This window comes from Ovis canadensis, chromosome X (genome assembly GCF_042477335.2).
Source record: "Ovis canadensis isolate MfBH-ARS-UI-01 breed Bighorn chromosome X, ARS-UI_OviCan_v2, whole genome shotgun sequence".
Taxonomy (NCBI): Eukaryota; Metazoa; Chordata; class Mammalia; order Artiodactyla; family Bovidae; genus Ovis; species Ovis canadensis.
The window spans coordinates 143,409,936-143,425,913 of record NC_091727.1 but is presented as its reverse complement, the minus strand read 5'-3'; the positions used below and the strand labels follow the sequence as shown (position 1 = coordinate 143,425,913).

The following is a 15,978-nucleotide window of genomic DNA, read 5'->3' as shown; positions in this document are numbered from 1 at the left end:
AATACATATATTTGGGGGGAGGTCAAGCAGAGTGATGTGGTAAGTGAAAGTGCATGCATGCACATCTTTTCATCTACCCATCCAGTCTGTCTTTTGGTTGGTGTATTTAATCCATTTACATTTAAGCTAATTATCAATATGTATGATCCTATTGCTGTTTTCTTCATTGTCTGGGATTTATTTTCTGTAAGTCTTTTTCTTCTCTTATATTTCCTGCCTAGAGAAGTTCCTTTAGAATTTCTTATAAAGATGACTTGGTGGTGCTAAGTCTCTTAACTTTTGCTTGTCTAGAAAGCTTTAGATTTCTTCATCAAATCTGAAGGAGAGTCTTGCTGGGTTGAGTATTCTTAGTTGTAAGCTCTTCCCTTTCATCACTTTAAATATGTCATGCCATTCCCTTCTGACTTGTACAGTTTCTGTTGAGAAATCAGCTGATAGCCTGGAGAGTTCCCTTGTATGTTATTTTTTCCTTTTTCCTTTGTTGCTTTTAATATTTTATCTCTGTCTTTAATTTTTGTCAGTTTGATTATCATGTGTGGCTCCTTGGGTTTATCTTGCCTGGTACTCTTTGTGCTTCCTGTACTTGGTTGACTATTTCCTTTCCCATGTTACAGAACTTTTCAGCTATTATCTTTTCAAATATTTTCTCATGTCCTTTCGCTCTCTCTTCTCCTTCTGGGACCCCTATAATGCAAATGTTAATGCATTTAATATTGTCCCAGAGGTCTCTTTTCCTTGTTTGTTGGTTTGTATTTTATATTCTGTTCTGTGGCAATGATTTCCATAATTGTGTCCTCCAGGTCATTTGTCCATTCTTCTGCCTCAGTTATTCAGCTATTGATTACTTCTAATGTATTATCTCTGTTTGTTTGTTCTTTAGTTCTGTTAGGTGTTTGGGAAACATTTCTTGCATCTTCTCCATTGTTTTCCCAAGATCTGGGATCATCTTCACTATCATTATTCAAAGTTCTTTTTCTGGAAGTTTGCCTATCACCACTTCATTTAGTTGTTTTCCTGGGGTTTTGTCTTGTCCCTTCATCTGCAAAATAACTTTCTGCTTTTTCATACTGATTAACTTTCTGTAATGTGTTTTTTTTTTCTTTTAGCTGCTGTGGGACTGTGGTTCTTGCTTCTTCTGTCTGTCCTCTGATGGAGGAGGCTAAGGTTTGTGCAAGCTTCCTGATGGGAAGGACTGACAGTGGCAAAACCTGGGTCTTGCTCTGGTTGGCAGGGCCTTGCTCAGTAAAGTTTTTCTCTGATTATTGCTGGTGGGTGGGATTGTGAATCCTCCCTGGTAGGTTTTTGTCATCAGGTGACCTAGCACTTGGGTCTACTGGCTCTATAGTTGGATTAACAGCCAGCTCCAAGAAGATTTATACCAAAGGGGACATTCCCAGAATGCTGTTGCCAGTGCCCACATCCTTCTGTGAGCCGCCGCTGACCCACTCCTCCACAGGAGGTTCTTCAACACTAACAGGTAGTTTTGACCCAGTCTTTTATTGGTATTGGTGTACCAAGATTTTGTTTGTGCCCTCCAAGACTGGTGTCTCTGTTTCTCCCAGCTCTGTGGAAGTCTTGTAATAAAATCTTGCTGGCCTTCAAAGCAATATTCCCTGGAGATTCCCAGTCCCTTTGTTGGATCCCCAGGCTGGGAAGCCTGACGTGGGGTTCAGAACCTTCATAACAGTAAGATAACATTTTTGGTATTATCGTTCTCCAGTTTGTGGGTCCCCCACCCAGTGGGTATGGAATTTGATATTTTCGTGATTGTGTCCTTCCTATTGTCTCGCTGCAGCTTCTTCTTTGCCTTAGGATATGGAGTATCTTTTTTGGTGGATTGCAGTATCCTCCTGTTGATTGTTGTTCAACAGCTAGTTGCAATTTAGTGCTCTTGCAGGAGGAGATGAGCACACATCCTTCTACTTCACCATCTTGAACTAGAAGCTGGGGATGTATAATTTTAAAAGACAGCAGTTGTTAAAGTAATATTTACAATGGACATTCATCCTGAAACACTTCCTATTTTCTATTCATAAAACATCTCTATGAAATAGGCTCTATTTCATTAATAAATCTTCAACCTAGTTACACTGAAATTAGAAAGAAGTCAATAAAGTAAAGCAAATTCTAAACTATATGGTTACTAATAATCCCTCTTCATAGATAAATCAGTTAAAATATCATTATTAACTCACTTTAAGATAATAATTTTCTTGCTCTAAAAACTTGCATTTTGAAAATTCTGTTGAAAGATGTCTATGATAAAATTGTGTTTCTTATATTTTAGCCTTCAGTGCACAATTTTCATAAAATTATCACAAAATATCTGGAAAAGGGAGATTTATATTACTACTAGATCCAGACTTCCAAGTGTTGCAACAACTGAAGTATAATATAGTGTGATTGATTTAAATCAATATTGTAGGTCCCAGGGAGACATTTTTATTAATACTCAGAGTTTCCAAGCTATGTGGAATTAAACTGGCACGATTATGCTTATATTCCCCCCAACCATGAATTTTTCTTACCATGAAACCTTCAGGGGCTCAATAGAATAGGAACAGAAAAGGAGTATGGATTCCATATACATTTAAAACATATAAGAACTGACTTTTGGTGTGTTCACTGTATCTAATGATACTCAGTTTTAAATAGCCCCTTTAAATATTTTATTTTAAATTTGTAAAACAAATCTAAATGGTAATATATACATATATCACCTATTTATTTATGATATTTCTTATAATGCTTTTCACTGACAGAGCAAAGTAATAAAAGCAAAGAATTTCAGACATGCAAACTATGAAATGTCACTATAATTTTCTGTTGGAAAAAGCCAAAATGCATATACATACACTTTCACAGTAATACTAAAGTTAGGCTCTGAAATGGATAAATAAAGAAAATAAGATGAGATATCCTTGTCTTTTTCCATGAGTATGATGAGTCTAAAATTTGAACTAAGCTACTTAGTCTATTTGTACACTGTTCTTTACACTGTTGGTGGTCGTTTAGTCACTAAGTCATGTCTGACTCTTGTGACCCCATGGACTGTAGCCTGTCAGGCTCCTCTGTCCATGGGATTCTTCAGGCAAGAATACTGGAGTTAGTTTCCATTTCCTCCTCCAGAGTAATCTTCCCAACCCAGGAATCAACCCCGGGTCTCCTGCATCGCAGGCAGATTCTTTACCAACTGAGCCATGAGGGAAGGAAATGGAATAAAGTGAACACTTTACTTATTCCAATTTATAAGTATCCATTTTCACAGCCTTTTTCTAATTGATATGATGATTAACATATTCTTTTTTTTTTATAACTTAAAGCAGTTATGTTTCTGCATGATTTATTTTTCCATTGATCTATTCTTGCCTAGAGAATCCCAGGGAGTGGGAAGCCTGGTGGGCTGACATCTATGGGGTGGCACAGAGTCGGACACAACTGAAGCAACTTAGCAGCGGCAGCATACATTTTTTCTTTTTAAAAGATGTATTGGATTGTATGACATTTCTCTGTAAATTAATTCAAAAAACCTTGAAAGAATTATATCTTTTCAACTAATAAATGAAAAAAAAGATTGCAACTGCCCTGTTTCTGATGAGAGAATGAACTAACAGAAGCTAATAACTCCCTCCATTGAACCCAAATTCATGTTGATGTGACAAAAATGAGAGAGAATTTGATGGATCCCAGGATCAAATATAAAAATAAGAAACACGTGGAGATTCAAAATCTGGTTGGGACCAAATGTGAGAGGAGAAATAAACTGTTTCCAAAGAAGGCCAAACACTATGGTCAGGGGATAAGTCAGAAAAAGCTTCTTGTTTGTCTCAGTCCATTCAGAGCTTCCCTGGTGACTCAGATGGTAAAGAATCTGCTTGAAATGCAGGAAACTTGGGTTTGATCCCTGTGTCAGGAAGATCCTCTGGAGAAGGGATTGGCAACCCACTCCAGTATCCTAGCCAGGAGAAATCCATGGGCAGAGGAGCCTAGCAGGCTACAGTCCTCGGTGTCACAAAGAGTTGAATATGACTGAGCGACTGACATGTACTAGTTTGTTTGTTTGTTTGTTTGTTTTTTCATTCAGGCTGCTATAAGAGAATGACATACCCTGGGTGGTTTAAAAACAACAGAAATTAATTTTTCATAGTTCTGGAACCTGGAAAGCCTAAGATCAAGGTGATGGCAGATTTAGTTTGAGACCCCACTTCCTGGTTAATAGGTGGTAGTCTTCTCATTGTATCCTCACTGGGCAGAAGGGTGAGGGAGCTCCTTAGAGTCTCTTCTATAAGAACACAAGTCCCATTAGAAGCACTAGTGCTATTCATGAAGACTCAGTCCTCATGATCTAATCATGTCCCACAGCCCTTACCTCCTAATACCATTATGATGGGTATTAGAATTTAATATATGAATTTGGATGGACAAATCTCCCAAAACATTTCATTTTTACACTTTTTCTTCTTTACATTTACCTTGATGGATCATTGCCTTTCTTGTCACCAACATGAGGGAAAAAAACAGCAGTGTCATCACAGCAGCAACTAAAAGTGGCTGCATATTATTAGGGCAATGCTAGATCCCAGCTGGAATGAGGGCGACTACTACTAATTTCAGGCCAACTAGGACTCTGAGCATTCTCTTCACTGAGCTTTAAGTTAGATGGCAACAAACAAGGAAAGTAGCCCTTAGAAAAAGCAGTGGTTGATGTCAAGGCGTGGTGCTGCTTCCTGAGGGACAATATTCCTGGGGAAAATATATTGAGTGCATTGCAAAAAAATGGTCAAAATCAGGGTCAAGGATTTCCTTCATCTCTCAGATACATATCAGCAGGCAATGCACCTTATATGTACAAGAATATATGCGCTAACAAGAAAAACAATAAGGTATCTGAGAAATCAAAACATAACCAAAGAAATGAAAGCAACTAAACAAACTATTCCAGAGTAAGCAAACTTATGGATAATAGATCATTATAAACATAGTTTGTAAATATGGTACAGATACTCAGCAATATAAAGGAGGTTATAGGAAATGAAGTAGAAATAAGTTAAAAAACAGTATTGAAGAAATTGGCTGACTGACCAAAGATATCCTCAAAAAAGGAATTAGTGAACTAAAAAATAAGGTTTAAGAACTCTCCCAGGAAACAGGAAAGTAAAAATGTATATAAAAGAAAATGTAGGATATATGAAATAAAATAATAAGAGTACAAGTATCAACATGTGTATTAACCTTAGAAGAGGATAAATAAATGGAACAATGAAGTTCTTAAAAAATCATGCCTGAGAATCTTCCCAAGTTATAGGCAGATATAAAGTCATTAGCTTAACAGGTTAATAGAAACCAAATATAATAGTTTTTTAAAAATCTGCGTGAATAATTTATTAGTGAAATTTAAGAACATCAAAGGGAAATGTGGGGAGCATTTGCATAGAAAGAGGAGATCACATACTAACGTTCTTTTTGTTCTTGATAGAAACAATGATATAAGAACACTAAAAAGTTCTGATGGAAAGAAACTTTAACTTTAGGACTTTACATCCAGGTGTATTATTATTTAAATGTTAACAGATAAATAAAATATAGTTTCAGAAATCCACAGCCTTGGAGTGTTTACATTAATATTCTCTTTGAAAGCATATTTGGAAAGAGTATTCCACCAAGAAGACAAACTATTCAGAAGGATAATATGAAATATGGTGATTGAGTGTAAATATCTATCTTAGTAAATTATTCAGGGCCAAATGTTTAACAGTATATACAGAACATGAGTACATATGCTATTGCTGAGGGAAATTTGGGTAGACACATATAAGCAATGATTGCAGTTTAAAATATGAATTTATCTCCTAGAGAAACAGAGATGTTTTCTCTTAGAGAAACATAAGATGGTGGAGGAATAGGATGGGGAGACCACTTTCTCCCCCACGAATTCATTGAAAGATCGTTTGAACCCTGAGCAAATTCCACAAAACAACTTCTGAACACAGGCAGAGGACACCAGGCAACCAGAAAGGCAGCCCATTCTCTTTGAAAGGAGATAGGGCAAAATATAAAAGATGAAAAGAGAGACAAAAAAGTTAGGGATGGACACCCACCCTGGGGAGGAAGTCATGAAGGAGAGGTTTCCAAACACCAGGAAATCCTCTCGTCAGTGGGTCTGTGGGGAGTTTGGAATCTTGAAGGGCAACATAATCTGAAAAAATAAAATAAATAAAAACCCTACAGATTATGCGTCTAGCCATGACTCCCAGTGGAGAGGTAGCCCAGACCCTCACATCTGCCACCAGCAACCAGGAGCTGAACAGGGAGGTGAGGGCTGCATGCATGGGGTGGGGACTGGACATGAATGCCCTGAGGACAATCTGAGGGAGCTGACATGAGATAGCAACCTAAACTGTGGGATATCTAGAGAGACAAAAGAAAGAGAGAGAGAAAACTTTCCTGCATAAAGCTGTGATGCACAGACTGGCCTGCTCACAGAATGAAAGATTGAGTGAATACAGAGGAGAGCTAGCTAGTTGTGGACAGGTCCCTCACCCTGCTGGGGGCAGAGAGGCAGTCGGGCAACAGTCAGAGCAAGAAGACTAGGGGCAATCTCGGTCCCAGAGATGGCATCTTCCACCAAACTGTGAGCAGGCTCCCAGTTACTAGCGAAGTTTTCCTGGGATCCTGGACAGTTGACATCCGCCAGGAGGGTCACAGTCAGAGATCAGCTCCCCAGAGGAGACACACTGCATACCTGAGACGGCACTCTTGTGGCACACCCAGGAAACCAAGGGGCTGGAACTGAGGAGGTAATAAGATGCACCGCCCAGCTGAGAGAGTGTACTCACCAAGCACGTGGTCGCCTGAGCTGCTGGGACCTGGACCTGGGAAGGGCACAAAACGCAGGCCCAACTGAGTCTGTGCCTTTGCGGAGTACTCCAGAACCTGAACCTGAGTGGCTTAGACCTGGGAAGTGCACGTGAAACCCAGGGCCCTCTTTAAACTTTTCCCCTGCAGAGCAACCTGGAGCCTGAGCAATGTAGACTGGGAAAGCACACATGCTGTGAGCAGGGGCAAACCCAGTGTGGTCCTGACACTGCGAGCACTCCCCACACATGCCAGTGATATTTGTTTGCAGTGCTCCTCCCTCGCCACAGCACAACAGAAGTTAGTCTAAATAAGTGACCACTTGCACCCCCTTGCCTCAGGGTGGAAGTTAGACACTGAAGGGACTTGTAAACAGAGGAAGCCAAAATAAACAAAGAAGAGGAAACTGCTCTGGAAGTGGCAAGTGCAAAAGATTAACATCCAGTAGTTAGCACTGACTACATTGGAAAGGGCCTATAGACCTTGAGAAAAAGTATAAGCTGGAACAAGAAACTATCTGAAACTGAACTGACCCCACACTGCACTCACTCAACAGCTCCAGAGAAATTTCTAGATATATTTTACTATTATCATTTTGCAATTTTTATTTTTTGTTTTTAAGTTCATTATTGCTCCTTTAATTTTCACTCTTATAACCTACTATTTGCTTGCAAAAAAAAGACCTTATTTTTAAAGTAAATTTCATGTATATATATATAATTATAATTTTGTGAGGTTTTTTTAATATTGTATTTTCGAGAGTCTAACCTCTACTCTAGATTTTTAATCTTTGCTTTTTGTTTTTTGCTATCAATTTTGTACCTTTAAATCCAATCTTCAGTACCCATTTTTACTTAGGATAGTGATTATTAGCTTGATTGCTGCCCCCCCCCCCCCCGTTGATTCTCCTTTTTCTCCCCCAGGGCACCTCTATCTCCTCCCTCCCTCTTCTCTTCTCTACTCAGCACTGTAAATCATTTAGGATGTTCTGGGCTCTGGAGAACAATAAGGAATTGATTCCTGGCTAGATCTGTCTCACCTTTGGAACCCCCTTCTTCTCCTCCTGGCCACCTCTACCTCGTTCCTCTCTCTTATATTCTCTATGGAACTCTGTGAAAGTCTCTGAGTGTTCCATGCTGTGGAGAAGACATAGAAAATAGATTACTGGCTAGATTGCTCTCTCCACTTTTGATTCCCCATCTTTTCCTCCTGGTCGCGTCTATATCCTTCCTCCCTCTTCTCTTCTCCATGTAACTCTGTGAACCTCTCTGGGTGTATCTCTCTGTAGAGTATCTTTTCACCATTAACCTAGATGTTTTATCATCAGTGCTGTATGGATGGAGAAGTATTGAGACTACTGTAAGAATAAGACTGAAAGCCACAGGCAGGTTTAAATCCAAAACTTGAGAACACCATAGAACTTACTCCAGTGAATATTAATTAACAAGAACTCATCCAAAAGCCTCCATAACCTACACTGAAACCAAGCTCCACCCAAGAGCCAACAGGATTGAGAGCAAGACATACCAACCTAATTCTCCAACAATGTGGGAACACAACACTGAGCACTAAAATACAGGCAGCCAAAAGTCACACCAAACCCACAGACACCTCAAAACTCTCTACTGGACACTTCATTGCACTCCAGAGAGAGGAGATCCAGCTCCACCCACCAGAACACCGACACAAGCTTCCCTAGCCAGGAAACCTTGAAAAGCCACTCTTTCAACCCCACCCACAGGGAGGGAGCTCTACAATAAAAAGGAACCACAAACTTACAGCCTACAGAAAGGCCACCCCAAACACAGCAATCTAAACAAGATGAAAAGGCAGAGAAATATTCAGCAGGTAAAACACATGATAAATGCCCACCAAACCAAACAAAAGCAGAGGAGATAGGGAGTCTACCTGAAAAAGAATTCAGAATAATGATAGTAAAAATGATGCAAAGTCTTGAAAATAAAATGGAGCTACAGTTATATAGTCTGGATACAAGATTGAGAAGATGCAAGAAATGTTTAGCAAGGACCTAGAAGAAATATAAAAGAGTCAATCAACAATAAATAATGCAGTAACTGCGATCAAAGCACTCTGGAGGGAACCAGAATAGAATAACTGAGGCAGAAGATAGGATAAGTGAAGCAGAAGATAGAATGGTGGAAATAAATGAAGCAGAGAGGAAAAAACAAATTAAAAGAAATAAGGACAATCTCAGAGACCTCCAGTACAATATTAAATGCCCCAACATTCAAATCATAGGAGTCCCAGAAGAAGAAGACAAAACAAAAAACCATGAGAAAATACTTGAGGAGATAATATTTGAAAAGTTCCTTAACATGGGGAAGGAAATAGCCACCCAAATTCAAGAAACCCAGAGAGTCCCAAACAGGATTAATCCAAAGTGAAACACCACAAGACACATATTAATAAAATTAACAACATCAAATACAAAGAGAAAATATTGAAAGCAGCAAGGGAAAAACAACAAATAACTCACAAGGGGATCCCCATAAGGATAACAGCTGATCTTTCAATAGAAACTCTGCAGGCCAGAAGGGAATGGCAGCATATACTTAAAGTGATGAAAGAGAAAAACCCACAACCCAGATTACTGTACCCAGCAAGGATCTTATTCAAATATGAAGGAGAAATTAAAAGCTTTACAGATAAACAAAAGCTAAGAGAATACAGCACCACCAAACCAGCTCTTCAACAAATACTAAAGGATACTCTCTAGACAGGAAACACAAAAAGGGTGTATAACCCGAACCCACCAAAATAAAGTAAATGGCAACAGGATCGTACTTATCAATAATTACCTTAAATGTAAATGTGTTGAATGCCCCAACCAAAAGATAAAGTCTTTCTGAATGGATAATAAAACAAGATCCCTATATATGCTGTCTACAAGAGACCCACCTGAAACTAAGGGACACATACAGACTGAAAGTGAAGGGCTGGAAAAAGATATTCCACACAAATAGAGACCAAAAGAAAGCAGGAGTAGCAATACTCATATCAGAATAAATAGCCTTTGAAATAAAGTCTGTGAAAAGAGACAAGGAAGGACACTACGTAATGATCAAAGGATCAATCCAAGAAAAAAATATAACAATTATAAATATATAAGCACCCAATTTAGGAGCACCAATATATGTAAGGCAAATGCTAACAAGTGTGAAAGTGGAGATTAACAGTAACACAATAGTAGTGGGAGACTTTAATGCCCCACTCACACTTATGGATAGATTAACTAAACAGAATACTAGCAAGGAAACACAAACTTTAAATTATACAATGGACCAGTTAGACCTAATTGATATCTGTAAGACGTTTCACCCCAAAGCAATGAATTTCACCTTTTTCTCAAGTGCACACAGAACCTTCTCTAGCATAGATCACATCCTGGGCCATAAATCTAGCCTTGGTAAATTCAAAATAATTGACACCATTGCAAGCATCTTTTCTGATCACAACGAGGTAAGATTAGAAGTCAACTACAGGAAAACTATTAAAAATACAAACATGTGGAGGCTAAACAACATGCTTCTGAATAACCAACAGATCACAGAAGAAATCAAAGAAGAATTCAAAATATGCATAGAAACAAATGAAAATGAAATCACAACAACCCAAAACCTATGGGATTCAATGAAATCAGTGCTAAGGGGAAGGTTTGTAATAATGCAACCTTACCTCAAGAAACAAGAGAAAAATCAAATAAATAACCTAGCCCTAAACCTAAGGAAACTAGAAAAAGAGGAAATGAAGAATGCCTGGGTTAGTAGAAGGAAAGAAATCATAAAAAATTAGGGCAGAAATAAATGAAAAAGAAACAAAGGAGACCATAGCAAAAATAAACAAAGATAAAATCTGGTTGTTTCAGAAGATAAATAAAATAAACAAACCATTTGCCAGACTCATCAAGAAAAAGAGGGGAGACAAATCTGATCAACAAAATTAGAAATGAAAATGGAGAAATCACAACAGACAACACAGAAATACAAAGGATCATAAGACACAACTATCAGCAACTATATGGCAATAATATGGACAACTTGCTAGAAATGGACACATTCTTACAAAAGCATAACCTTCCAAAACTGAACCAAGAAGAAATACAAAATTTTTAAAAACTCATTGCAAGCATGGAAATAGAAACTGTAATCAAAAATCTTCCAACAAATAAAATCCCAGGACCAGACAGCTTCACAGCTGAATTCTACAAAAATTTAGAGAAGAGCTAACACCTATCCTACTCAAACTCTTCCAGAAAATTGCAGAGGAAGGTAAACTTTCAAACTCATTCTATGAGGCCACCATCACTCTAATAATAAAACCCGATGAAAATACCACAAAAAAACAAAACTGCAGGCCAATATCACTGATGAATATAGATGCAAAAATCCTTAACACAATTATAGCAAACAGAATCCAACAAATATAAAAAAGATCATTTATCATTACCAAGTGGGCTTTATCCTAGGGATGCAAGGAATCTTCAATATTTGCAAATCAATTATTGTGATACACCACATTAGCAAATTGAAAGATAAAAACCATGTGATTATCTCCATAGTAGAAGAGAAAAGCCTTTAACACAGCTCAACATCCATTTATGATAAAAGCACTTCAGAGAGCAGGCATAGAAGGCATATAACTCAACATAATAAGAGCTATATATGACAAACCCACAGCAAACATTATCCTCAATGGTGAAAAATTGAAAGCATTTCCCCTAAAGTCAGGACAAGACAAGGGTGCCCACTTTCACTGCTACTTTTCAACATAGAATTGGAAGCTTTAGCAATGCAATAAGAGAAGAAAAATAAATAAAAGGAATCCAGATTGGAAAAGAAGTGAAACTCTCACTGTTTGCAGATGATGTGATCCTCTGCATAGAATACCTTAAAGACTCCACCAGAAAATTGCCAGAGCTAAACAATGAATATAGTAAAGTTGCAGGATATAAAATCAACACACAGAAATCCCTTGCATTCCTATACACTAATAATGAGGAAAGAAAAGAGAAATTAAGGAAACAATTCCATTTACCACTGCAATGAAAATAATAGAGTACTTAAGAATAAATATACCTAAAGAAACAAACTACCTATATATAGAAAACTATAAAAAGCTAATGGAAGAAATCAAAGAGAACACAAATAGATGGAGAAATATGCCATGTTCATGGATCAGAAGAATCAATATAGTGAAAATGAGGGTACTACCCAAAGCAATCAATAGATTCAATGCAATCCTTATCAAGCTACCAACAAAATTTTTCACAGAACTAGAGCAAATAACTTCACAATTTGTATGGAAATAGAAAAAAACCTCGAATAGCCAAAGCAATCTTGAGAAAGATGAATGAAACTGGAGGAAGCAACCTGTCTGACTTCAGGCTCTACTACAAAGCCACAGTCATCAAGACAGTATGGTACTGGCACAAAGACAGAAATATAAATCAATGGAACAAAATAGAAAGCCCAGAGAAAAATTCACGCACCTATGGACACCTTATCTTTGACAAAGGAGGCAAGAATATACAATGGATTAAAGACAGTCTCTTTAACCAGAGGTGCTGGGAAAACTGGTCAACCACTTATAAAAGAATGAAGCTACAATACTTTCTAGCACTGTACACAAAAATAATTTCAAGATGGATTAAAGATCTACATGTAAAACCATGTAAGGCCAAAGAACTAAACAGATATTTCTGCAAAGAAGACATACAGATGGCTAACAAACACATTAAAAATCACTCAACATCACTCATTATCATAGAAATGCAAATCAAAACCACAATGAGGTACTATCTCATGCTGGTCAGAATGGTTGCTATCAAAAAGCCTAGAAACCATAAATGCTGGAGAAGGTGTGGCGAAAAAGGAACACTCTCACACTGTTGGTGGGAATGCAAACTAGTACAACCACTATGGAGAACAGTGTGGAGATTCCGTAAAGAGCTGGAAATAGAACTGCCATATGACTCAGCAATCCCACTGCTGGGCATACACACTGAGAAATCCAGAACTGAAGGAGACACGTGTACCCCAGTGTTCACCGCAGCACTGTTTACCATAGCCAGGACATGGAATCAACTTAGATGTCCATTGGCAGATAAATAGATAAGAAAGCTGTGGTTTATATACACAATGGAATATTACTCAGCCATTAAAATTAATGCATTCGAATCAGTTCTAATGGGGTGGATGAAATTGGAGCCTATTATACAGAGTGAAGTAAGACAGCAAAAAAAAAAAAAGAAAAAAAATACAGTATATTAAGCATATATATGGAATTTATAAAGATGGTAATGATGACCCTATATGCTAGCTAGTAAAAGAGACACAGATGTAAAGAACAGATTTCGGACTCTGTGGGAGTAGGTGAGGGTGGGATGATTTGAGAGAATAGCATTGAAACATGTATATTATCATATATGAAATAGATTGCCGGTCCAGATTCAATGCATGAGACATGGTGCTCAGGGATGGTGCACTGGAATGACCCTGAGGGATGTGATGGGGAGGGAGGTGGGAGGGGGGTTCATGATGGGGAACACATGTACACCCATGGCTGATTCATGTGAACGTATGGCAAAAACCATCACAATATTGTAAAGTATTTTAGTTCAGTTCAGTTCAGTCTCTCAGTCGTGTCCGACTCTTTGTGACCCCATGAATCGCAGCACACCAGGCCTCCCTGTCCATCACCAACTCCCAGAGTTCACTCAGATTCATGTCCATCGAATCGGTGATGCCATCCAGCCATCTCATCCTCTGTCATCCCCTTCTCCTCCTGCCCCCAATCCCTCCCAGCATCAGATTCTTTTCCAATGAGTCAACTCTTCGCATGAGGTGGCCAAAGTACTGGAGTTTCAGCTTTAGTACCATTCCTTCCAAAGAAATCCCAGGGCTGATCTCCTTCAGAATGGACTGGTTGGATCTCCTTGCAATCCAAGGGACTTTCAATAATCTTCTCCAGCACCACAGTTCAAAAGCATCAATTCTTTGGTGCTCAACCTTCTTTACAGTCCAACTCTCACATCCATACATGACCACAGGAAAAACCATAGCCTTGACTAGATGGACCTTAGTCGGCAAAGCAATGTCTCTGCTTTTGAATATACTATCTAGGTTGGTCATAACTTTCCTTCCAAGGAGTAAGCGCCTTTTAATTTCATGGCTGCGGTCACCATCTGCAGTGATTTTGGAGCCCAGAAAAATAAAATCTGACACTGTTTCCACTGTTTCCCCATCTATTTCCCGTGAAGTGATGGGACCGGATTCCATGATCTTAGTTTTCTGAATGTTGAGCTTTAAGCCAACTTTTTTGCTCTCCTCTTTCACTTTCATCAAGAGGCTTTTTAGCTTCTCTTCACTTTCTGCTGTAAGGGTGGTCTCATCTGCATATCTGAGGTTATTGATATGAGTATTAATATATTCAGTGTCTAGAAGATAATTTATACGTTTAAGGAAAAGAGCCAGTGAATTTCTGGCTTTCTAGACTGGCGTGGGGCGGAGGTAGTATTCTAAGTTTGCTCCGTAAAATAAATACTCTACTATGTTTAGAAACTTATCTGGCTAAAAATTACCTCTTTTTTATAATAAAAGGCATTTTGTTAGAAATTCTATCCCTGTCTTTACAATTAGACAAAATTATTTTTCTCCAACTAAATTTTCCAAATATTTCTACCTATCACCAATTAAAGTGTTTGTTTATGGAATAGCTGCTTTTAAGCAGGGAGACAAACATCATTAATAGATAAAGATATATTGTATTTTGGAGTTAGAATAATGAAAGGTTAAAGAGATATTAAGACATTTAGAAAGAGCAAGGACAGATTTTGTGATCATTTCCCCATCAATCATTGAATATTGATCTTGCCATGTATACTGACTTTTATTCAGTTTTTTATACCTCTTTGATGAAGCCCTTGTGCTTTGGGAAAAGATAACTCTATCTCTAAACTCTAGGATAGCTCATGTGAATTAGGCCTAAGATAACTTACATAACACCATTTATTGCCGGGTGGTTCAGTAGTAAAGTACCCACCTACCAATGCAGGGGATGTAGGTTCAATCCTTGGGTCAGGAATATCCTCTGGAGAAGGAAATGGCAACCTACTCCAATATTGTTGCCTGGAAAATCCCATGGACAGAGAAACCTGGCAGGCTACAATCTATGGGGGTCACAAAGAGTAAGACATGACTTAGAAACTAGAAAAACAACAAATTTATTGCCAGCAGTTATTTTTAAGGGTAAGTTATTTTTACAAGTAAGAATATGCCCAATTCAGTGCAATAAGTAGGTAAGCATACTATATGTATTATAATCTAAGCAATTAGGACACATTTAAGAGAGAAAAGGGGATGCTGGTAATAACTATTCCAAAATATGAGGCATAAACTGGAACTGCTCCAAACTAGAATATGAGAATGTATACGTATTCCCATATGAGAATACAACTAGTTAGATGGAAAAAGAAGTTTGCTTGGAATTTCTTAGAAAAGAGTCCCTTGGATCTGCAGAAAAAATTGTGAGGGTCAATATGTCTCTGTGTTACTTCCTGCTTGAACATTCTGTGATTTCTATGTGGTTGTCTTAGCTATTATAAAGATAAAAGGAAAAAAAAATAGATCCATCCAAAATTACCTTGTTTAAATTAACCAGTTAAATGATTTAAAATTTCTTAACAACTAAATAACAGTCCATTAACTTTTGTTAGTCCAAAATTTTAGTAGATAAGCACCCTAGTATTTTGAAAACTTTCCTTTATGATAGAAAATAAAAGATGTAAAGATTGTATGTTTGCCTTTTTCCAAACAAACAAAACAAAAACAAAACTGTTTTATCCATACAATATTAGTCACGGGTGTGACCATGCCTCTAAATAACTTTCCGTCAGAGATAATCATATAGCCATGTCACTAACCTGAGTAATTACAAGAATCCCTGAAGGAACCTAGTTTAAATTTTAAGTTTCATCTGACTTATAACCAACAAATATGGAAAACAGGTAGAAAGAGCATGAAGTCGTTAAGAAAAAAGAGTGACACTGTCCTTTTTCCCCCATTATTAACTATCTTCCTCTTCAGTCAGTGAATTGAGCTCAGT

The 15,978-nt window shown here is 37.9% G+C and overlaps 1 protein-coding gene across 4 annotated transcripts in view; it reads right to left on the bottom strand.

The window, feature by feature from the left end:
• Positions 1-462: 462 nt before the first annotated feature.
• LOC138930621 (uncharacterized) overlaps positions 463-15,978 on the bottom strand; it is a 371,542-nt gene continuing 356,026 nt past the window's right edge. For 2 of the 4 annotated variants that reach the window (XM_070291125.1, XM_070291124.1), the window contains exons 3-6: positions 7,895-7,991; positions 6,743-6,872; positions 6,099-6,196; positions 739-1,944 (exon numbers count right to left, since the gene is read on the bottom strand). In XM_070291125.1, the coding sequence (XP_070147226.1) occupies positions 1,471-1,944; positions 6,099-6,196; positions 6,743-6,872; positions 7,895-7,990 (798 nt within the window). In that variant the 5' untranslated portion in view covers position 7,991 and the 3' untranslated portion in view covers positions 739-1,470. Of the gene's footprint in view, positions 1,945-6,098; positions 6,873-7,894; positions 7,992-15,978 lie in introns of all 4 variants that reach the window. The other 2 variants (XR_011446261.1, XR_011446255.1) reach the window with 2 other exon arrangements.